Here is a 24,747-nt window from a genome sequence, read left to right as displayed (position 1 = left end):
TCGATGAACAGCATTCTCACATAGGTATTCCTCTTGTCCAGATGGGTTAGGGCAGTGTGCAGTGTGGTTGAGATTGCATCGTCTGTGGACCTATTTGGGCGGTAAGCAAATTGGAGTGGGTCTGGTAGGGTGGAGGTGATATGGTCCTTGACTAGTCTCTCAAAGCACTTCATGATGACGGAAGTGAGTGCTACGGGGCGGTAGTCATTTAGCTCAGTTACCTTAGCTTTCTTGGGAACAGGAACAATGGTGGCCCTCTTGAAGCATGTGGGAACAGCAAACTGGTATAGGGATTGATTGAATATGTCCGTAAACACACCGGCCAGCTGGTCTGCGCATGCTCCGAGGGCGCGGCTGGGGATGCCATCTGGGCCTGCAGCCTTGCGAGGGTTAACACGTTTAAATGTCTTACTCACCTCGGCTGCAGTGAAGGAGAGACCGCATGTTTTCGTTGCAGGCCGTGTCAGTGGCACTGTATTGTATTTAATCGTTGCTATGGGAACGAATTATGTTGTGAAACATTTTATAACGTGAATTTCCATTTCTCTGATCACATTCAGTTCCTCCTATGTTGAGCCTTGAGGGATCACCTCCTACTAGTGTTTTCATTAACACACACTTTCAATTCAATTCTGTTAAATATTGTCACTAATAAAGGATTAAGCCGAGATGACAAAACATGCAATTAAAATGTTTTATTTTTTGTTCTTGTAGTTGATTCAATGTATAATGTCACATACATTTGATAGACCCAGCACTTTAAAAAAGCTTTTACACTTGCCTATGATACTCAACTTCCTGGGCAGAGGGATGGTTCACTCCCCTGCCTGATGCTTTTTGTACCTCACAAGGAATTATACATCCATGATCAAACACAATGTTTAAAAAAATACACCTCTTAGTACGAAAGAGTACATCTATCACAAAGACATCAAGTGAAAATCCAGCAACTGCAGAAAGAGGAAATGAGGAATATATGTATAATTAGTTAACTACATGCACCGGACATGTGAAAGCTGTAAGTAGCAGTATAAGTATTGTTGAGCAGATAAAGTATTGTGGTTCGTGAGTTTACTCCAATCTGGGGAGGGGTGGTAGTGTTGGGTAAAAATAAACAGGATTAGAAATTATGCAAACTATTAGATTTTAGATTCTATCAAATTATCTGCAATATTAAAACTGATCTATCCTATGGTACCCTCTGTTATTTTTTGTTTCTTTCAAGACTTATTTGTGTGACTAGCATTGTCTAGAACACTCAAACATTACACAGATCATCATGATAAAAAAACAGACAAAAACGTATTAGTTATACCACAGCCTTAGTCCCACCTTTGTTTACACCTTAACATTATTATTCTTTTTAAACCTCTTGGCACCATATGAAACATGACAGTTACAAGCGTAATTGTGACAACAGTGTCAGAACAACGAGAACATACTGGTAATGGTAAGAGGGTAAGTTTCTATATCTAATGTCACCTCCATCAGGGTGCTCCCCTGTCTTCCACAACCAGAGCCTCATAACACAGAGCATCAGGGAGGGCACTAGATCACGTCTGGGGGCAAGGAGGGGGGAAACGTGTTGGGATGGGGTTGGCAGGGTCCAGAGTCAGTGGGTTGAGATCTGCCGGGACCCACTCCCTGGACAGTACCCCTTCCGCATGGGGGGGGGTTAGAAGTTAGGAAGTCCATAGTAATGACAGCTTAGAGTGAGGAATTGGGTTCAGGGTCACACCCTCCCTGAACAGCAGCCCCTGTTGTGATAGTAGAGACAGGAGCTGAGGGCTGCGGTAGGGGGCGCTCGGAGACCCAGTCCTTGACCTCTAGGCCTTCTGTGTGAGGCGGGCTGGGGTGCGAGCCGGAGGGTGGACACAGAAGGAGTCCTCACTGCTAGCAGCAGCCTGACTTACTCTCGGCAGCCATCGTCTCCTGGTCCAGTTTGATGCGGTCTCCGTTGCTCTCCTCGTACGGCAGGCCCTTGTCATTGAGCAGGATGTTCTCCACCAGGAACCGAGCTGCCTCATCCACGTTGATGTTGTCCTGGGAAAGGTAAAACAAAGTCAACAGGCTTAGGGTTAAAGGTCATATCAATTCACATGAAAACACGAATACAGTTGCTGGTGGATATTGGTTTTGGCAGTTACCTAATGAGGTGCAACATTGGTGAAACCGGTTTGGCCGCATCCATTTGTTACAAAGAACATTAGTCAAAAAAATATATAAACCACTGGTTATTTCTCTAGCTTTCTCCTCTATCCATGTAAAAGATGTTATGTTCTCAGCTGTGACCACCTTCCCCATGACATGGATGAAGTTTATGGTAGAGAAAATGAAAAAAATTATGGAACGATGCAGGGTCTCCTCTGAGCTGTCCAACAGTTGATGTCCTGACCACAAGATGTCACAGAAAGTCATGTGACCCCGTGTGCCTTCCCCAACCTTTAGGGACTGTAGCCTAAGGCGTGCTTCTGAATGCTTGGCCAACGCTTCACAGGGTGACCAATTTTCCCTCTAAGCTGTGCACGCGCCCCCGGGACTGCCGCAGAGAAATATTAGCCCATAGAGCAGTGGCGGATTTAGGTATAGGCGACATGGACAGCCGCCATCTTGCCGGGGGCGGCACTGGGCCCCCGCCCAAAAAAAATGTGCAATCGGTTTTCTATTGCTCATTTGCACGTCACGTCAATGATATCATGTCACCGTGTGGAACTGTGGGTCAATCGTAGATCTCGGCTTGCATTTTGACTCAGAAAAGGTTGGTGACCACTCCTAGTTAAATCGACACTAATCAACGTTTTCCTTTACTGTGGCAATTGTGATCGAATCAGCTCAATATTACCCACTTTCAATGCAACATACCAAAACAAATGAACTATGCAAGAGATGTTGTTGTAGGCAGAACGCATCGGAGTAGGATTCTATTGCATTGACATGCACTACTCAGCCCATACTCGTCTACACAGACCAGTGTGGCATAAACAATTCAGAGCTGCAGTAGGCCTATATGCAAATAGACCATTGCCATTATTGGATCTGTGCCATTTACATTGAACTGGACTGTGTTTACAGCATGAGCGGTTGTGAGTAGATGCACTTGTTTTAAGATCAAAGCGAGAGCTGCATGTAGCCACATGTGCAGATTTAGCTCATAGGGCATGAAAATAATGCATTTTACTTTGTAAAGCGGTTTCTTGCATCAAACAACATTTTCAGTCACCTCCTTGTCTGAAAGACAAGTGGATAAACAGGTTAATGTCAAGCTCTGCATGTTTTTTTTTTCCAAAAGTCTCATGGAATGTAGGCCTACATTGAACACAACACATTGGCTGCTACTTTAGGCTGAATGAGAACAGCTATTTCCATGTTAAAATGTTACGGGATGCATTTTAGCCATTGTTTTTGATAGTAGGCAACACTCTGGTAGGCTTTCATTATGATCAAATAGCCAGTCGCCTACTTGGCCACTGTTACAATTGTAACTTAAAAGCAGGTACAGCCTCAGTGTTCACAGTAAATATTTAAATGTTCAAGGTAGTGAAATGCCTAACACTCAGAATTAGAGGTTATACCAGATTTTATTCATCCTGATCAGACAGTTTTTTTGACATGAATGATACATTGGAGACAATATACTGTATAACAACTACTAGAAATAGAAGAAGAAACATCTAAGAAGCCAGGCCTGGTATTCATAAAATATTTTTTAAAGGCTTTTTATATATGGATTGTATATATATATAAATGCCTGGATTTTCCTAATCTTGGTGAATCTCTTCTTCAAATGTATAGCAAACCCATGTGTAAAATAGTAAATAGCGGCTACTTCTCAGATAGTTTTGAACTGTGAAGAGGAGTTAAACAAGGTTGTCAGTGGTCACCATATCTATTCATTATGGCCTTCGAAATGCTAGCTATTAAAATCAGATCAAATAACAACATTAGAGGATTAGAAATCCAAGGCTTAAAAACAAAGGTGTCCATGTATGCCGTTGACTGAAGTTCTATATTAAGTCTGCAAGAAAGATCCCTGAAATGTCTCATTGAAGATATAACTTTTCTGGCCTCTCTGGACTAAAACCTAATTATGCTAAGTGTACCATATTATGTATTTTATCTTTAAAAACACAACCTTTTTATATTACCCTGCAGCTTACCTATAAATGGGCTGACTGAAGTAGATGTACTTGGTATTCATTTCACAGAAGCTATAAATAAGCTCTCTACAATGAATTTCAATAGAAAACTAGTAAAAATAGACAAGATCCTGAGGTAAATACCTGTCTATTTAATGGGAAAATTACACAGATTAACTCCTTAGTCATATCTCAGTTTACTCACTTATGGCGCTGCCTACTCCTGATTCGTTATTCAAATCATATTTCACTTTATCTGGAACGCTAAACCAGACCAGATGAAGCGTGCCTATCTATAAAATGAATATGAACTGGGTAGGCTGAGATTATTAAATGTAAAAGCACTAAACCTCTAAAAGCTTCACTTATACAAAAGTTTTACTTTAACCCAAAATGGTTCTCAAGTAGATACTAAGAAAAGCTCATCCCTTGTTTAAAAATTGCCTTTGTGCAGATTGCAGTCTCATTTTCGATTAATTGAAAATGAAACCTTGTTCAAAGTATCTCTTTTTCAAACCAGCAATGCAGAGCAATTTCTTCCCCCAGAAAATATATTTTAACAAATAATTATTTGGTTTTTAAATTATATTAGAATGGTAGAGTTCTGTCTTTCATGGAGCTATCGGAATTGTATGGGAAGGTCTGCTCAATCCAAGATTACAGCACTACCCCCCCAAAACAAAACGGTCAGAATAACAAAAATATATTAAATAGGAAAGTATACCGGTTTCATTTTGAGGACCAGGATGTTGACGGCTGTGCCATTCAGATTGCAAAATAGCTGGGAAGAGATTTTTGATATACCGATTTACATGGTACAAGGTGTATGAGTTGATATATAAAACGTTGCAAGATTCAAGACTGTGCTTTTTAGCTAAAACTATATATAGAAATGTTTTGAATATTTGGGGCATAGAATCACAGCAGCTCTGCAGATTTTGTTGTACTGAATCAATAGACCATTTGTCTGGTATTGCCCTCATGTAGCCTGTTTCTGGTTTCAGGTTCAGGAATGACTGAAAAAGCGTAATATTAAATGTAAAATTGACTGTAGAAATAGCATTGTTGGGAGATTTGGAGAGACCTGTTCAGTAAATTAGTAATATACTAAGTATTTATCTTCAACTCACAATCTGTGGATTCTATTATTTGATAGATTCAAACTGCATGTTAAACATCACAGCATTGTTGAAAGATACTTTTGTATATATAGTGTATGTGGACACCATTTCAAATGAGTGGAATCATCTATTTCAGTCACATCCATTTTTGACAGGTGTATACAATTGAGCACACATCCCTGCAATCTCCATAGACAAACAATGACAATAGAATGGCCTTACTGAAAAGCTCAGTGACTTTCAATGTGGCACCGGCATATGCCACCTTTCCAACAAGTCAGTTCGTAACATTTCTGCCCTACTAGAGCTGCCCCAGTCAACTGTAAGTGCTGTTATTGTGAAGTGGAAACGTCTAGGAGCAACAGCAGCTCAGCCGCGAAGTGGTAGGCCACACAAGCTCACAGAACTTGACCGCCGAGTGCTGAAGCGAGTAAAAATTGTCTGTCCTCGGTTGCAACTCACTACAGAGTTCCAAACTCCCTCTGGAAGAAATGTCAGCACAATAACTGTTCATCGGGAGCTTTATGAAATGGGTTTCCATGACCGAGCAGCCGCACACAAGCCTAGGATCACCATGCACAATGCCAAGCATCGGCTAGAGTGGTATAAAGCTTGCTGCCATTGGACTCTGGAGCAGTGGAAACGAGTTCTCTGGAGTGATAAATCACGCATCACCATCTGGCAGTCCGACGGACAAATCTGAGTTTGGCGGATGCCAGGAGATCACTACCTTCTCCAATGCATAGTGCCAACTGTAAAGAGTGGTGGAGTAGGAATAATGGTCTGGGGCTGTTTTTCATGGTTTGGGCTAGGCTCCTTAGTTCCTACAGCATACAATGACATTCTAGACGATTCTGTGCTCCCAACTTTGTGGCAACAGTTTGGGGAAGGCCCTTTCTGCTTCAACATGCCCCGTGCACAAAGCGAAGTCCATATAGTAATGGAAGGGGAGATCTCGGATGGTTGAGGGGCATCTCTCGGTGAACTGTGTGGGGAGGGGCACTTGACCCTGGTTGCTCCTGTGGGTCGCTCTGGATGGGAGTGTCTGCTAGATGACTAAATGGAATTGTTGAGTGGCTACATTGCAGGTAGATTGTATGTTTTGATAATTCAATACAAAAAAAACATGTATAATAAAAAGATGAATCCTGTATGGCTAACGTGGCCAATGCATTACTGAGCATCAACTGAAGTGTGAATGTCTAGGGCAAATGATTGTGCAAACTGCATGTGTGTCCATGAACGTGGGGTGGTATACTTTGTCTTGTAACAAGTTCAACTAGCGTTTTGTTTGTTGTTTTGAGTCTATTTTTCCTGGTTGCTACAGTCTATCTGCGGTCGGTTCCCTAGAGCCAAGTAGTTTCTTCAGAATTCCTCAGTAATTCAGAAACATGAGGCTGGTGAGCTCTTCAGAGAGCCTTTCATGTTAGAGAGGGAGAGAAAGACAGACGAGGAAGGGAAGGAGAAAGGGAGAGAAGGAGGGGGACTGATGGAGAGAGGTAAATAGAGAAAGACAGCGAGAAGCAGAAAGAGAGAGAGTGATATTTCCCTTGAGTCTCATATTTCAGGAGATGGTTGTTGGAATCGAGGTTCAGCACAAAATAAGAGCAGACATGTCTCTAAAACACACGTGTGGTACGTACCTTCACAGCCAGAGCTCCATGCCAACCATCTGAGTTATGTCCCCTAATAGAGTTATTTATCTCAGGAACATGTGCTGGTGCATGCTGGGTACTAGCACACCTTCTGTCACTCACGTGAACACACACACACACACACGTGTATGCACAGCTGCAGGTGATGACAGAAAAGTAAATTCAGCAAGCAGGGACATTTTGCGTTTCACGAAGGCTGAAATTGCCTGAAGGCTAATGTTTGCCATTCTGTTGAACTGTTTGACAGAAGTGCTTACTGCATACAATCACACACACACACACACACACACACACAATTCTCAAGGCTTTGAACAGACATAGATAGACTTTCTCACAATGAAGGTTAATAGGTGATCCTATGAGAAATTACACAGGAAATCAAGTTTAAAGCACAGAACCTTCTACAGTACATCAGTATTTGACCATCAAGCTGTTGCAACAATCAAGGTGGCTTTATGAAGGCCATATTACATTGGATATGAATATGATTTGTGCTACAAGATTCAACACATGATGGCCTATTATGAGTATCTGTATAAGGTTGGACTTGACCGATTCTGCAGGGGTGAATTCTCTCCTATAGCAGAGATGGGGCTGAAAGAGCAGTGGCCTGCTTTGGTTTCTAGTGGCACACGCTATGATCAGTCAAAGGACATGTCTACGCTCTTACAGGTCTAACAGCTCAGGATTAGAGCTGGGAAACGCTGAGGGTATCACATCCTCAAAGCTGATAAAGACACAGAGTTTGTGTGGCTCTAAAAGGTCTCCCCATGGGCTAGCGCAGTGGTTCCCAACCAGGACTACCTATCCACTGGGGGTACTTGAGAAGACTCATGAGGCCATAGACCTACTGGTAAAATGCATAGGAAGGGGTATTTCAGGGGTTCTCCATGCAGAGAAAAACATCTGTTGGTGGTGCAGTAACCTAAAAAGGTTGGAAACCACTGGGCTAGGGAATGGGGATGTCCCAGTGTGTGTGTGTGCACGCATGCGTAAATGCTACAACTGCCTAAACAAACTCTGCTCAAACACATACACCATATTGTTTCATTGGTGTGCGTGACCCCTTGCTCAGACCTGGTACAGTGTCTGTCTGGAATGGTGCTACTGTGTGTCGGGGACAGGGACACTGCAGGGGGACATGTGTGAGAGGTAACTGTCATTTACCCAGGGTTGGTGACTTGTGGGGGCATTAGAATTGAGGTGACAGGGGCAAGCAGAAACCTAAAGCCCCAGTGAATTGAGGCGCGCACAAACAGAGAGACAGAGAGAGACAGAGAGCGAGACAGAGAGAGAGACAGAGAGCGAGACAGAGAGCGAGACAGAGAGAGAGAGACAGAGAGAGAGAGACAGAGACAGAGAGACAGAGAGACAGAGAGACAGAGAGACAGAGACAGAGAGAGAGAGAGAGAGAGACAGAGAGAGACAGAGAGACAGAGAGACAGAGAGAGAGTTCCCTCCAATGCTTCATGACAGGCAGACCCCAGTTGACCTAATTTTCACACAGAGAGACGATTGCAGTACATTCAGAAAGTATACAGACCCCTTTTTCCACATTTTCTAATATGGATTCAATTATATATTTTTTTCCTTATCAATACACACAATACCCCATAATGACAAAGTGAAAACAGATGACATTGTGTTGTGCGACTAAACTGCACATTTTATTGTAACCAGCACAAGGTGCACCTGTGTAATGATCATGCTGTTTAATCAGCTTCTTGATATGCCACATGGATGGAGATGCCAGGGGGATGGATTATCTTGGCAAAGGAGAAATGTTCTTTTACAGGGATGTAAAGAATTTTTGTGCACAACATTTTAGATAAATAAGCTTTTTGTGCATATGGAACATTTCTGGGATCTTTTATTTCAGCTCATGAAACATGGGACCAACACTCTACATGTTGCATTTATATTAGTGTTCAGCATACATACTGTCGTATGAAAAAGTTTGGGCACCCCTCTGAGGCTGCATAATAATTTACTCTGTTGTCACAGAGTAATGATCACAGTGGCATGCCATTCATTTTCTAATAAAAGCTGAGTACTGGGGTATTGTCCAGACAAAGATTTTTAGTGTAGCAATATTAAGTTGAAATTAAATCAGTCAAGTCATTCAAATGACCTGAAAACAAAGATTGTTCAACATTATGGTTTAGAGGAAGGCTACAAAAAGCTATCGCAGAGATTTAAGCTGTCAGTGTCCACTGTGAGGAACATAGTGAGGAAATGGAAGACCACAGGCACAGTTCTTGTTAAGGCCAGAAGTGGCAGGCCAAGTAAAATATCGGAGAGGCAAAGACGAAGGATGGTGAGAACGCTCAAAAACAGCCCACAGACCACCTCCAAAGACCTACAACATCATCTTGCTGAAGATGGAGTCACTTTTCTTCGTTCAACAATTCAGCGCACTTTGCACAAGGAGAAGCTGTATGGGAGAGTGATGCGGAAGAAGCCTTTTCTGCACACAGGCCACAAACAGAGTCACTTGAGGTATGCAAACGCACATCTGGACAAGCCAGCTTCATTTTGGAATAAGGTGCTGTGGACTGATGAAACAAAGGTTGAGTTATTTGGTCATAACAAGGGACGTTGTGCATGGCGGAAAAAGAACACAGCGTTCCAAGTAAAACACCTGCTACCCAGAGTAAAACGGGGGTTCCATCATGCTGTGGGGCTGTGTGGCCAGTGCCGGTACTGGGAATCTTGTTAAAGTTGAGGGTCGCATGGATTCCACTCAATATCAGCAGATTAGTGGGAATAATGTTGAAGAATCAGTCACAAAGTTGGCAACAAGGACCCAAAACGGTGGGGTATGCTTGTGTCTCTCCTAACTAAAAGTGCTCAGCTTGGCACGGTGGGGTATGCTTCTGTCTCTGTTATTTTCCTAACTAAAAGTGCTCAGCGTGGCACGGTAGGGTATTGCACATTTTCTGTCTCTCCTAACTAAAAGTGCTCAGCGTGGCACGCATGGAAATTGGGGTATGCTTCTGTCTCTCCTAACTAAAAGTGCTCAGCGTGGCACGGTGGGGTATGCTTCTGTCTCTCCTAACTAAAAGTGCTCAGTGTGGCACGGTGGGGTATGCTTCTGTCTCTCCTAACTAAAAGTGCTCAGCGTGGCACGGTGGGGTATGCTTCTGTCTCTCCTAACTAAAAGTGCTCAGCGTGGCACGGTGGGGTATGCTTCTGTCTCTCCTAACTAAAAGTGCTCAGCGTGGCACGGTGGGGTATGCTTCTGTCTCTCCTAACTAAAAGTGCTCAGCATGGCACGGTGGGGTATGCTTCTGTCTCTCCTAACTAAAAGTGCTCAGCGTGGCACAGTGGGGTATGCTTCTGTCTCTCCTAACTAAAAGTGCTCAGCGTGGCACGGTGGGGTATGCTTCTGTCTCTCCTAACTAAAAGTGCTCAGCATGGCACGGTGGGGTATGCTTGTGTTTCCCAACTCTGCTCCTTTCAACAGCACAATGACCCATAATACAAATAGTTAGATTTGGTAGCACGAGGAGTACTGCTATCAAATATTTTGATTTAACTCCCCCCAGTCAGGGCTTAAACCACCAGTGACTTAACACATGTGTTACATTATCTTTTCATGCTATTCTTGCCTTTGATTTTTCCCCATCTATTCAGTGTTCGATGTTCCACACTGCCTTTTCCCACCTGGACAAAAGGAAGGCCTATGTCAGAATGCTGTTCATTGACTACAGCTCAGCATTCAACACCATAGTGCCCACGAAGCTCATCACTAAGCTAAGGACCCTGGGACTAAACCCCTCCCTCTACAACTGGATCCTGGACTTCCTGACGGACACCCCCCAGGTGATAAGGGTAGGAAACAACACATCTGCCATGCTGATCCTCAACACTTGGGCTCCTCAGGGGTGGGTGCTTAGTCTCCTCCTGTACTCCCTGTTCACCCACGACTGCGTGGCCAAGCACAACTCCAACACCATCATTAAGTTTGCTGATGACAAAACAGTGGTCGGCCTGATCACCGAGAACGATGAGACAGCCTATAGACAGCTGGTGAAAACAACCTCTCCCTCAATGTGAGCAAGACAAAGGAGCTGATCGTGGACTATAGGAAAAGGAGGGCCAAATACACCCCAATTAACTTCTTAAGGTATAGGGGGCAGCATTTTCACTTTTGGATAAATAGCGTGCACAATTTCAACTTTCTGCTACTCATGCCAAGAATATACGATATGCATATTATTAGGATAGAAAACACTCTGAAGTTTCTAAAACTGTTTGAATCATGTCTGAGTATAACAGAACTTAGATAAGGTATGGTCAGAGGAAGGCCCAAAATTTGTCAGTCTCCAGTAACCCAAGTCATAGACTGTTCTATCTGCTACCGCACGGCAAGTGGTACCGGGGCGCCAAGTCTAGGTCCAAGAGGCTTCTAAACAGCGTCTACTCCCAAGCCATAAGACTGTGATCACCACGACCTGGACTATTTACATTGACACCCCCCCCCCCTCCTCCCTTTGTTTTTACACTGCTACTACTCGCTGTTTATTATCTATAAATAGTCACTTTACAAATTACCTTGACTAACCTGTACCCCCGCACATTGATTCGGTACCGGTACCCCATCGTTATTGTTATGTAATTCATGTAATTTTCTTGTAACCTTTTTTTTAAAACTTTAGTTTATTTAATAAATATTTCCTTAACTCTATTTAACTCTATTTTACTGCAATGTTAGTAAAGGGCTTGTAAAAGTAAGCATTTCATGGTAAGGTGAATTTATTTGAAATGAATCGAACAAAAGGAATACCTGTTGTCTTCGGCGCATGTGACCAATAAGACTTTATTTGACAATCAACTTTCTTTTTTTTTCTTTTTTTTAAACTGAAAAGCAAACCTGTAAAACATTAGGAAACAACCTTGGAAACAAAGACCTATATTTACCTTCCATTCAAGCTGATAAAAAACACACACTAGCAATAATAGTACTTGTAGTACTATCACTGTAGTTAATGCTTCCTGACTAGGGGAGATCTAATGCCAACAAAGCACACTGTTATAGCAGAGGAGGCTAGTCAGAGGAGGACTGCTCATAATAATGTCTGGAATGGAGTGAATGTAATAGTATCAAACAAATGGAAACCCAGTGTTTGAAACCATTCCATTCCAGCCATTACTATGAGCCTGTCCTCCCCATTTAGAGTACCACCAGCCACCACTGTGTTATAGTCTTATGGTGTAGGCATATTTGTGTGTCTGTGTGTGTGCATGTCTTACCTTGGCCGAGGTCTCGAACCAGCCCAGGAAGCCAGTCTCTTTACAGAAGTTGTCCATGAGGGAAGTGTTGTTGGAGGTCTCATTTTTCTGGTCACACTTATTGGCCAGCAGCACTGAGGGGATAGGGCTCCCATTGGCCAGTTTCACCTTGCTGTCCAAGTCGTGTTTCCATTTGGACACGGCCTCAAACGTGGAGCCCCTCGTCACGTCAAACACCACGAATGCCCCCACCGCCTCCTTATAGTACACCCGCGTCATGTTCCCAAATCGCTCCTGGCCTGCATGGGGACAGGGAAGCAACACGATCAGTAACTCAATGGGTCAATGGTACAGTACACAATTAAACCTAGTAGGCCTGCGTCAAAGTAACTAAGGAGATGGACTAGTTAGTAAAGAAAAGGCTGTTGGGTCAAATGCTCAATGGGTTACCAGATGCAGAGATTCTGTTAGCCCATAGGCAGAGGACATCAGAAAGATTCAAGGAAAAAACAAGACCTCTGAATGTACAAAACACAGGAGCCTATAGAGGGGTGGAAGCAACTTAGCCTTTGAGTGTTGCTAATGAGGCAGCAAAGCAGGGTCTGTTCCTTCTGTACACACACAGATAGGCCTGTGACAGGAGATTCCACAGGCCCCATTACCCAGCGCAGTGAGTACAGCACAACAAGGACCACTTGTGAGATCGATTACTCCACTAAAATCACTCACCACACTCCCATTTGAGACATTTAAAGGTGCCAGTTTGGGGAGAATTAGCCCAGTTTACCAGGAATATGTACATGTTTTAGACATGGATATAAAACTGAGTGAGGATTTGCCAGTGTTTCATCAGATGACAGAGGAAGGTAAAAGTCATTCAGAAGACAAACATATTTTATTCTCCTGCTCTAAAGTGCTGTGTGAGAGTAGTGTTTTGCCTTCATTTTGGTTCCCCTTCCCCACCAAATGACCAAAACGGATCTTGACCCACTTTTTCTAGTTTGTCATGACTCTAATCCAAAGCCTCAAGCCAAGGAAGAAATCTGCCTCCTCGATAATGAACCCATTCTCTCCTCTTACTGGGAGAAATCTGGAATGATGCTTTACAAAGTGAAAGCAAGTGGAATTACCACCAGGATACTGGGTGTCACTACCAATCTAAGCAAGGCACTACTCAAAATACAGTCACAACGATGGCAAGACTATTATTCCATAGCCATATTATCAGTCTGTGTATTAGCTATTAATCTCAGAGAGGAGTGAAAATGCAAACCCTGATAATAAATGGCCAAAAGCCTGCGGCATTGATTTACAATTTGCATGCATAAGATTTCGATCTGCAGTCTTTAGTTGACATGGATCATGGGTTGTACTCAATAATATGAGGATGATTCTCCTATCTAAATCCAAAATTGACCGCCCCAGACCTCACAACCAAGTATTTTTAGCCAGATCCTAATATATACTCACTCACTCACTCACTCACTCACTCACTCACTCACTCACGGTTACCCACTCACGGTTACCCACTCACGGTTACCCACTCACGGTTACCCACTCACGGTTACCCACTCACGGTTACCCACTCACGGTTACCCACTCACGGTTACCCACTCACGGTTACCCACTCACGGTTACCCACTCACGGTTACCCACTCACGGTTACCCACTCACGGTTACCCACTCACGGTTACCCACTCACGGTTACCCACTCACGGTTACCCACTCACGGTTACCCACTCACGGTTACCCACTCACGGTTACCCACTCACGGTTACCCACTCACGGTTACCCACTCACCTAATTCTAAAATGACCATCCAAGAAATAACTTTGTGTTGGAATGTGGACATCAAATTAGAAGGATAATGCCGTGGCAGTGTTTAGAAAATGGTTGCACTGTCTGAAAACATGTAAGTTACAACAGAAATGGGCATTGCTGCTGCACACAATCCAATTAAAGAATGAGGAGTAGCTCACCTCACTGCACAGAACTAGTCTCCACTGCATCCAAGTTAAACACTGAATAAAGAGAGCTGTTTCAGGAACCGTGACGGCAGTTTCTCCCCCTGCAGTTTCACTTCATTACAGGTACTTACACAGCTACGTTTGGAAACTGCGTGTCGCAGTGCGGGTGTGAGTCAATACACTGAGGGGCCTACAGGCCTGCTCAGTAATTGCTCATAATTGAGGGTCTAAATTTAGTCGGTTTAACCCCAGGTGAATTCACTAGGGACACGGCACAGTGGGAAGGCGAGATGATGGATTGAAATAAAGGATTCAATTTCCAGGCCTTTTGGTGCCCAGAGATCCAAGAGAAGTCTTAGAAGAGGAATACAGAAATAAAAAACCTCACTTTATTAAACGTTTTCCGAGCATATTTCTCAGGTATCACTTTATTTTAAAGGCTAACTAAAACAGGTGTCAAGCCCTCAGATGTCCTTTTTAATATATACATTTTTTTTTAATGTAAAAATGTTGTCGTTTCTCTGTAATACCACTAGCCACCTAGACATTTAATGAAGTTGGCTTTAGCTGCCCAGAGACTGCCAATGTACCAACCTCATAACTACTTACCAAGAAGCCATTTCAGGCTATCAATCAAGTTAGAGTAGCTAGCCTGCCTAACTACTTTAGCTGGCATGCCTGCTGGCAACAACTTTAGAAAACAAAGCATTTACCAAATAAGACTCAGAGAAGCAGATGATTCAGTAAAAAAAAAAAAAAATGTAAATATATATCAATTACCACACACATCAGAGGTACTCTAATACTTTCAAAATGTCAGCTATTTGTTGAGGAGAGACGAGAGACGAGAGGATTGGTACATTGAGAAGCTTCTGAAGGCTACTACTCTCTTATTATTACCTATCCTGATGCCTAGTCACTATCCTGATGCCTAGTCACTTTACCACGCCAATACATCATACCCCTCTTGCACATTGATCTGGTACTGCTACATATCGCCCCATTCTGTATAGCCCCATTCTTGTGTATGCTTTTCCTCTGAGTTACAATTTTTTTGTACTCTGCATTGTTGAGAAGAGCATGTTGTATTCGGCGCATGTGACAAAACATTTTGATTCGATTTTATGTGGTTTTCACTCCCAACCTCAAAACAGGTTCACATACTGTAAATACCGAACTTTAGAAATCTGTTTTCGCAAAAACCTAACTTTCTAAGTTTGGTATGTATAGTATGTGAACCTGTCTCCAGGTTGTGAGTGACAACAAAGCAGTGAAACTCTCCTTTTCATTGTTCTTCCTCTTTTCACCACTGTGCAAAAGTCAAGTAAGAGGTTATGAAATGTTCCCTGCACATGGGCTTGTCTCTCTCTATTCACTGTAGTCAGACTACAGTGAGATCTCTGCTACTTTTAAACTTCTGATGCATTTTATGAGCACCACCAAAACAGTGAATGGGAAAATGGATTGTCTGATTGGTCCCAGAAACTGATGGGTTGGACCAGAGCCAGAACACACGTAAGTAAAAGCAACGTTTTGAAAATTCTGATACTCTGATTGGTTAGACGATTCGATCGCTGTTAACAGTTTTGTACAATGCCCCTCGTCAACACAAACGACTTCAATGATGGCAGATGTAGCGATAGATATAGCAGTGGAAGAATTCAGTGTGTCGGACAAACTTGAATGATTTTCAAAAAGATGTGTGATACAAATGTAAAAAGAAAGTTTAACATTCTTCCAACATGCAGTTGCCATCCTGTTTAAAAGACTGACTTTATATCGAAATAACAAAGTATACCAGTAATTAATTAAGGAAATTGGCCAGTCACTCGGTGTCTCATCATTATACACCAATATTACGAATGATGGAGATCCTCAAATTCTTCCTATCTGACCACGGATGCCTTGTGCCTTCAAATTATATAATTGAACTAGCGCAACTAGTGCTCACTAAAAACGATTTTGTATTTGACTAATATTACTACCAACAGACCTTTGGAACAGCGAAGGGAACCCCATTAGCCCCTAATTGCGCAAATCTCTTTGGATTTAAATGTATGAAAATAATCCATACAAAGAGCATGTCAAATATTGGACCCGCTATAGACCAGACATTGGCAACTCTAGTCCTCATGGCAGGAGTGGTGTCACACTCTGTCCACACCCTAGCATCCACAACTGATTAAACAAATTGCATTCTAAACTGAAGATCATGATTAGTTGATTATTGGAATCAGGTGTGTTAGCTGGGACTGGGGCAAAAGTGTGACACCAATCAGGCCCCTGCGGACTGAAGTTTTTCCCACCCCTGATGTAGACGATTTCTTTATGATCTGGACGGGATCCGAAATTAAATTAAAATGAATCTCTTAACTATATTAACTCTAGGGTACAATCAATTTCCTTCACTATGGAAAAGAATATCAAACCTGTCCCTTTTTTGTAACCTAAGAAATGTATAATCTCTAAATACTACAGAAAACCTACAGATGAAAATACCATACTGACAGATGATAGTTACTGTACCATCCTCTCCCCCTAAAAATAGGTTTACTTACTAGTCAGCCAACTTCATAGACTGCATTGCATATCTGTGACACAGAGGAAGAATACGATGGACAATAAGAATTCTCTCCTTGAGCATTTCAGCTCGAGGACACCCCGAGACCTGGCTTGATGAAGCTCCAAAACAAGTGAAAAGCTTGAACTGAAGCCAGTTACTTAATAAATCTCAACAAAAACCAAAAGAAACCATTTTCTGTAAACTGTTTACTTACTCTCAATGACAGCCGTAATGGCATCACGTCTTCGTCAATAAGCACTGGCATATACTATCAGACTCCTCTTTGCATTCTGCCATCCAGAATCCACCTTCTATTTACCTAGAAAACGATCAAGAAATCTACCAAACATATTGGTTTGATCAGATTTGGTCAGAGAGAGAAAAGAGACATTCATAAAAGGATGTTTCTCAGGTAGATCATGTACCTCATGTAGGATCATAACAAAATGTACTTGTATGCCCACAGACTTCTAGGACCTGAGTTAAAGTAATGTATAACTTTCACTACTAAAGTAGTAATTCATATTTGACAATGTTCTTGCAATAAGATTTATATTGGAAAAACATCCCGCGCCTTGAAAGTACACCGTGGTGTGAAACACTTCAGAGAACAAAATCACTCTAATCATTAATTGTGTTGAGTCTTGATTTTTAAAAAATCCACCAAGCAGAGGAGTTGATTATAACAAATTACTCCAAAGAGAAGCCATGTGAATATATAAATTCAACTCTGTATCCCCACACGTTTTAAACTAGATTACCTCCTTCCTACAGGCCAAATTTAGACCATTGTTCAAGGACAGTGTCCATATCATATTTTGCATATAATTTATGAGTTAGCCCCACACATTTAAGAACGGCCGATACGGAGGTCCTTTGTGGACAGCTCTCATAAATATATAATGTATCGAAGTGAGTAGACACTTAAGGCAATTAATTAATTAAGAGTTTGCACCTGATGCCCCCCAATTACCCTTTGTGCCTGCATCTATAACCTATAATTCTGTACTTCTTTGTGAATGTAACTTGTAACAAGGGAAGCCAGATCCCTGATTGGCAGATGAGTAGCAACACTGGTGCTCATCAATTGCTTTGAATGAAAAAGGTTTGTACCTACAGACTGAAGGTGTCATGCTGGCATGGAATCAACCTGGAGCCGACTTAATAAGCTTCACTTTATTGAAAGCCATTGGAAATTGATTTCTTCAATGCAATCATAAAAGGAGGTAAGATGCTTAGGGAAGACGATGTCAGAAGGAAATTAACTTTTTTCCTTCAACACCTGGCTCAATATTCAGTGCCACTCAGATGGTGTGTTCGATATGTACGCGTTGCTATTCTGCTGGGGTAGACCTCTAGCCTTGCTCACACAACCCATGTGACCACACAGCGAGGAAGAGCTGTGACTCACTGGTCTGGACAGAAGACTGTTTGTTAATGCAATATTTGTTCAGAAATTGAGCGGACACATTGATTGGTTCTCTCAAACATTGAGACCTCTCGTTGCTTGGAATTGAAAATCCAACAGTTGTAATGGAAGGGGGCAGCACTTGGAGGCTGTATGTGGCTGTGCCTGATGGATTGAGAAAGACACAAAGGAGAATCATCATGTAAAATCACAGCCCCCTTCATTATCAATGCATCATGCCGACAACATCAAAACAGCCTTGCAAAACTCTGAAGTCAGGAGGACTTCTAGTTAAGTGCTAGCCAGACTAGTAGCCCTCCCCCTCCCGGGGGGGGGGGGGTCAAAACGATTCATAGAGATTGATTAAAGCGTTCAATACACCATAGTGATGATTTTAGTTTGTGCTGAGGTGTTTGGCCATTCGAGGCAGGATGAGGTTCAATGGTTAGACAATAGATGAATTGCTATCTATCTATTATGCAACCTCCAAGGCAGTCTTGTAAATAGCTCTAATCCCTGATGGCATTACTTCAATGTAGGCTGCAATTCAACATTGTTAACAGGATAACACTTAGGGTTGCAAAGGGTTAGAAACTTTCCGGTATATTTTCCATGGAAAGTTGAGCCCGGGAATTTGGGGAATTTTGCTTAAATTCATCAAAGAAGTTATTACAGTGAGCCTTTTTTGTGGGACACACATAAGGCAATTTTAGGTCTTGAGGCATATTTTAGTTAAACTATCCCCAATTCAATGGAATTGCAACCCTCTGCATGCACAGTGTATTCTTCCATCACATCTACAGCTGATTCTCAAGATCTTGCACACTAATGAGATGCTATTGAGCCCACACTACTACACTGTCTGAGCCAAGGACTACATGCTTTCTGGTAAATTCTGATTACAATACTGGGTGGAGTGAATATATTTTATATGACGTACATGATTTTTTGTTAACTAGTAAATAGTAACCTAAAGCAAAGTGTGTTTAAATATTTTCTAACATTACTCATTCTTCTAATCTTTACAGGAAAATGCCACGGGCATTATCTGATGTGTGGAGACATTTCACTGCAGCTAATATTGAAGTAAAAGCTGTGTACATTTGCAAATACTGTGCCAAATATGAAGAATGAAACAAAGATGCAGAATCATCTGACCAAGGCAGAAAGTTCCCTCAGCACTCACAACAAGCAACCTTCTGACAAAAGTCCCTCTACTTCTATTGGAGGTGAAAATAATGAATAAGATACCTTATCGATAGCAACAGCTCATGATCCTCCCGGAATCAGAAGTTTTTGTTGACTCAATGTAGTCAAGAGAAATGCTGAAGAATGTCTTGCTCGAGCTGTGTATGCAACTGGTTCAACCCTGATGCTCACAGGCAATGAGTTTTGGAAGAGATTTCTGACTGTTCTTTGCCCAGCATACACCCCTCCAACCAGACGTGCTTTATCTACTCATTGGATGCAGAGTTCAACAGATTTCAAGTGAAGGTCAAGCAAATCATAGAGAAAGCAGACAATCATCTCTGATGGGTGGTTGTATGTTTGTGGGCAAGAAATAATTAACTACATCATCTCCACCCCTCAACCAGTATTCTACAAAAGCACAGACACAAGGGACAACAGACACACCGGTCTCTACACTGTAGATGAGCTGAAGGCAGTCATCAATGACCTTGGACCACAGAAGGTATTTGCACTGGTGACAGACAATGCTGCAAACATGAAGGCTGCTTCATGTTCTGTCTAAAGTGGTCAAAAGTGAAGGAGTCCTACCCTCACATTCATTGGCTGTGCTTCTCATGGATTGAATCTGCTCCTCAAGAACATAATGGCACTGAAAACAATGGATACACTCTACAAGAGAGCCAAGGAAATGGTTAGGTATGTAAACGGTCATCAAGTTATAGCAGCAATCTACCTCACCAAGCAAAGTGAGATAAATAAGAGCACCACATTGAAGCCGCCCAGCAACACCTGTTGGGGTGGTGTTGTCATCATGTTTGACATTCTCCTGGAGGGGAAAGAGCCTCTCCAAGAAATGGCCAAATCACAGTCTGCCGACATGGAGAGCCCCATTGAGAGGATCCTCCTGGATGATGTATTTTGGGAGAGAGTGGTAAGCAGCCTGAAACTCCTGAAACCTATAGCAGTAGCCATTTTAGGGATTAAGGGAGACGATGCCATCCTGTCTGATGTTCAGACTCTGCTTGCAGATGTAAGAGAAGAAATCCATAGTGCCCAGCCCACTTCACTGTTGCTCCAAGCAGAGGAAACTGCAGTTCTGAAATAAATCCAAAAGCGTGAAGACTTCTGCCTGAAACCCATACATGCCGCAGCGTACATGTTGGACCCCAAGTATGCTGGCAAGAGCATCCTGTTTGGTACAGAGATCAACAAGGCCTATGGTGCGATCACTACTGCATCTCGCCACCTTGGCCTGGATGAGGGCAAGGTTCTTGGCAGTCTGTAATTACACTTCCAAGCAAGGGCTTTGGGATGGAGATGCAATATGGCAGTCGTGCCAACATATCTCATCAGCCACCTGGTGGAAGGGACTTTGTGGATCTGAGGCTCTTTTCCCTGTTGCCTCCATCATCCTCCAAATCCCACCAATATCAGCCGCCTCAGAACGCAACTGGTCCTTGTTTGGGAACACACACACACCAAGGCACGCAACAGGATGACCAATACAAAGGTTGAAAAATTGGTGGAAATCTGGGCAAACTTGAGGCCTTTTGAGCCTAACAACAACTATTGGATGTTCTTATAGGCACTTTAGTATTGCCAGTGTAACAGTATAGCTTCCGTCCCTCTCCTCGCTCCTCGCTGGGCTCGAACCAGCAACACAACGACAGCAGCCACCACATCGAAGAGCCACCCATGCAGAGCAAGGGAAACAACCACCCCAAGGCTCAGAGCGAGTGAAGTTTGAAACGCTATTAGCGCGCGCTAACTAGCCAGCCATTTCACTTCGGTCACACCAGCCTCATCTCGGGAGTTGATAGGTTTGAAGTCATAAATAGCGCAATGCTTGACGCATAAGGAAGAGCTGCTGGCAAAACTCACTAAAGTGCTGTTTGAATGAATGTTTATGCGCCTGCTTCTGCCTACCACTGCTTAGTCAGATACTTAGATACTTGTATGCTCAGTCAGATTATATGCAACACAGGACACGCTAGATAATATCTAGTAATATCATCAACCATGTGTAGTTAACTAGTGATTATGATTGATTGTTTTTTATAAGATAAGTTTAATGCTAGCTAGCAATTTATCTTGGCTTACTGCATCTGCGTAACAGGCAGTCTCCTTGAGTGCAACGAGAGAGAGGCAGGTCGTTATTGCGTTGGATTAGTTAACTGTAAAGTTGCAAGATTGGATCCCCCGAGCTGACAAGGTGAAAATCTGTCTTTCTGCCACTGTGTTCTTAACTGACTTGCCTAGTTAAATAAAGTTGTACAAAATTTTAATTACATTTCCAAAAAATTAATTAATTATTTTTAAATCGGCACACAAAAAAATACTGATTTCCGATTGTTATGAAAACTTGAAATCAGCCATTCCGATTAACCGGTCGACCCCTACCCCCTACCATACAGCCAGTGTTGCACTAGTCACAGAAAGCACTGCCAACATGCTGCACACCAAATGGCAGTGCGTTGCCACACGCACACATAACCCTCCTCCCAGAACCACAAACACATGAGCAAGCCAGTGCACTATATAATATATATATACACATCACTAATAGCACTGACCGAATCTCCTACCGGACCGACAGTTTAAACATGTTGAAGGCTAAATGTCCATGCCATGTTTCGGGTTCCAACAGCTCATTGCTGTAGCCTACAGAAAATGCAATAAAATCTAATTGTATTTGTCACATCTGCCAAATACAACAGGTGTAGGTAGACCTTACTGTGAAATTCTTACCTACAAGCCCTTGCCTACAAGCCCAACAATGCAGTTCAAGAAATAGAGTTAAGAAAATATTTACTAAATCAAATAAAAGTAGAAAATAAAAACAAAATAACGAGGCTATATACAAGGAGTACCGAACTGAGTCAATGTGGAGGCTATATACAAGGAGTACCGAACTGAGTCAATGTGGAGGCTATATACAAGGAGTACCGAACTGAGTCAATGTGGAGGCTATATACAAGGAGTACCGAACTGAGTCAATGTGGAGGCTATATACAAGGAGTACCGAACTGAGTCAATGTGCAAGGGTACAGGTTGTAAATATATGACATCACATTTTTATTTATAAATTAAAACCAGTTCTTGCTTTTTGTCATTATGGCATATTGCGTGTAGATTGAAAACTATTTTCTAAATTTTAAAATGAGGAAAAAGTCAAGGGATCTGAAATATTTCTGAATGCATTGTAAATCACTACTAAAGAACAATAGACAACAGGACACACAAACCAGTATAAATTAGTCAACAGTTTATGAAATTACAGCATGATGCAGTGAATTCAACTTCAATTGTGCTGCTTTCATGTGTCCAGTTTACAGCGCATAGTAGAGGGAAAGTGTACATACCACAGTACTAGCTAGGCTACTAAAATGTTGCAGTCTGGCTTCGGTTTTTAAAGCTTGAGAATTAATAACAAAAAAACTAAACCTGCATCAAAACACCATGCAAAGGAGAAACATGTAGGCCTATTACAGCAACAACTGAGCAGTAGCATAGGCTGGCTACTCAACTACAGTACAAGACATTGAGTCCACCATACAGAAATGCTGTAGCCTAGTGGTTAGAGCTTTGGGAAGTAACCGAAAGGTTGCTGGATCAAATCCCAGAGCTGACCAGGTAAAAATCTGTTGTTCTACCCCTGAACAAGGCAGTTATCCCACTGTTCCCAGGTAGGCCGTCATTGTAAATAAGAATTTGTTCTTAACTGACATGCCTAGTTAAATAACTAGGCAAGCTAAAATGACCTTATATAATTATTTAGCAAGCTAGAAACACAGAACCTAACATTAGCTAGCTAGCTGCTAGGATGATGTTGTTGAGTGACCAACTTTTTCCCCTCAGATAATTTTTCGGTAGCAGCAGTTGAAGTCGGAAGTTTACATACACTTAGGTTAGTCAATAAAAATTGTTTTTCAACCACTCCACAAATTTCTTGTGAACAAACTATAGTTTTGGCAAGTCTTTTAGGACATCTACTTTGTGCATGATTACAAGTAATTTTTCCAACAATTGTTTACAGACAGATTATTTCACTGTATCACAAGTTTACATGCACAGTCAACTTAGTGTCTTTAAACAGCTTGGAAAATTCCAGAAAATTATGTCATGACTTTAGAAGCTTCTGATAGGCTAATTGTCCCCGCAGCAATGTTCCAACATATAGTGGAAAGCATTCCCAGAAAAGTGGAGGCTGTTATAGCAGGAAAGGGTGAACCAACTCCATATTTTTGCCCATGATTTTGGAATGAGATGTTCGACAAGCAGGTGTCCACATACTTTATAGATACTTTAGGTCATGCAGTGTTAGTCAGAGAGGGAAAGTCAACTTTCCTTTCTACAGACACATAATGGAAAGTGTGTACTTCTTCTCCATGGTCCTTGTGAGAGTTGTATTCATGAGAGGGAAACACAGAATGTGAATCTATTCATCATCCTGCGCCCTAGGAGACAGAGTCCTCTACGGCAGGGTTCTCCAACTGGCGGGCCATAGGCTGAATCTTGGCAATCTTGGCAATTATTTATTTTAAAAAATATACTGCTGAACATAAAAGACAAAAACACCAGGAAATCAGCTTAAATTACTTTTAATTTTGGAAATCTATTCCTAAGTATTCCCATGCATAATAGAGAGACACGTGATCATATACAATTTTAAGCAAGGTTTGAAATGATTGTATAAGTCTATATTTGTTTGGGATTCTTGCGGTCAATTTGCAGTCTACAAATTGTTTGTAATTACCTTCCGGCCCCCCGACCATCAACTCAAGAATGTTTTTGTTTTTTAAAGCCCGTGGCTGATTGTAGTTGATTCCTGCTCTACGGTCTCCATTGAGATGCTATCTGTGAGTGGGTTACCATGGAAACTGCCCAAGACTTATGCTGCAGGGGCAACAGAGACAGTCTCACCAGTCTGTTGCATTCAAACCATATCAAATTTTATTTGTGACATGCTTCATAAACAACAGGTGTAAATTAACAGTAAAATGCTTACGGGCCCTTCCCAACAATGCAGAGAAAGAAAAGAGAAAAAAAGAAAAGTAAAATACGTAATAATAAATACACGAGTAACGTTAACTTGGCTATATACGCGGTACCAGTACAGAGTCAATATACAGGTGTACTAGGTAATTGGTGGTAGATACAGTTGAAGTCGGAAGTTTACATACACTTAGGTTGGAGTCATTAAAACTCGTTTTTCAACCACTCCACATATTTCTTCTTAGCAAACTATAGTTTTGGCAAATCGGTTAGGACAACTACTTTGTGCATGACACAAGTAATTTTCCAACAATTGTTTACAGACAAATTGTTTCACATATAATTATCTGTATCACTATGAACGTACTTTTGTGCAAAATGTGCAAATCAATCCCAGAACAACAGCAAAGGACCTTGTGAAGATGCTGGAGGAAAAAGGTACAAAAGCATCTTAATCCATAGTAAAACGAGTCCTA

General features: G+C 42.0%; 1 protein-coding gene across 3 annotated transcripts in view; it reads right to left on the bottom strand.

Moving 5' to 3' along the window:
* Positions 1–680: 680 nt before the first annotated feature.
* LOC123995243 (ras-related protein Rab-32-like) overlaps positions 681–24,747 on the bottom strand; it is a 30,255-nt gene continuing 6,188 nt past the window's right edge. For 2 of the 3 annotated variants that reach the window (XM_046298703.1, XM_046298705.1), the window contains exons 2-4: positions 12,169–12,446; positions 10,505–10,578; positions 681–2,043 (exon numbers count right to left, since the gene is read on the bottom strand). In XM_046298703.1, coding sequence (XP_046154659.1) covers positions 1,827–2,043; positions 10,505–10,578; positions 12,169–12,446 — 569 coding nt within the window. In that variant the 3' untranslated portion in view covers positions 681–1,826. The remainder of the gene's footprint in view (positions 2,044–10,504; positions 10,579–12,168; positions 12,447–24,747) is intronic. The other variant, XM_046298704.1, reaches the window with a different exon arrangement.

This window comes from Oncorhynchus gorbuscha, linkage group LG14, assembly GCF_021184085.1.
Source record: "Oncorhynchus gorbuscha isolate QuinsamMale2020 ecotype Even-year linkage group LG14, OgorEven_v1.0, whole genome shotgun sequence".
Lineage (NCBI taxonomy): Eukaryota > Metazoa > Chordata > Actinopteri > Salmoniformes > Salmonidae > Oncorhynchus > Oncorhynchus gorbuscha.
The sequence above is the reverse complement of the archived record's forward strand: the minus strand, read 5'-3'. Positions and strand labels throughout refer to the sequence as shown.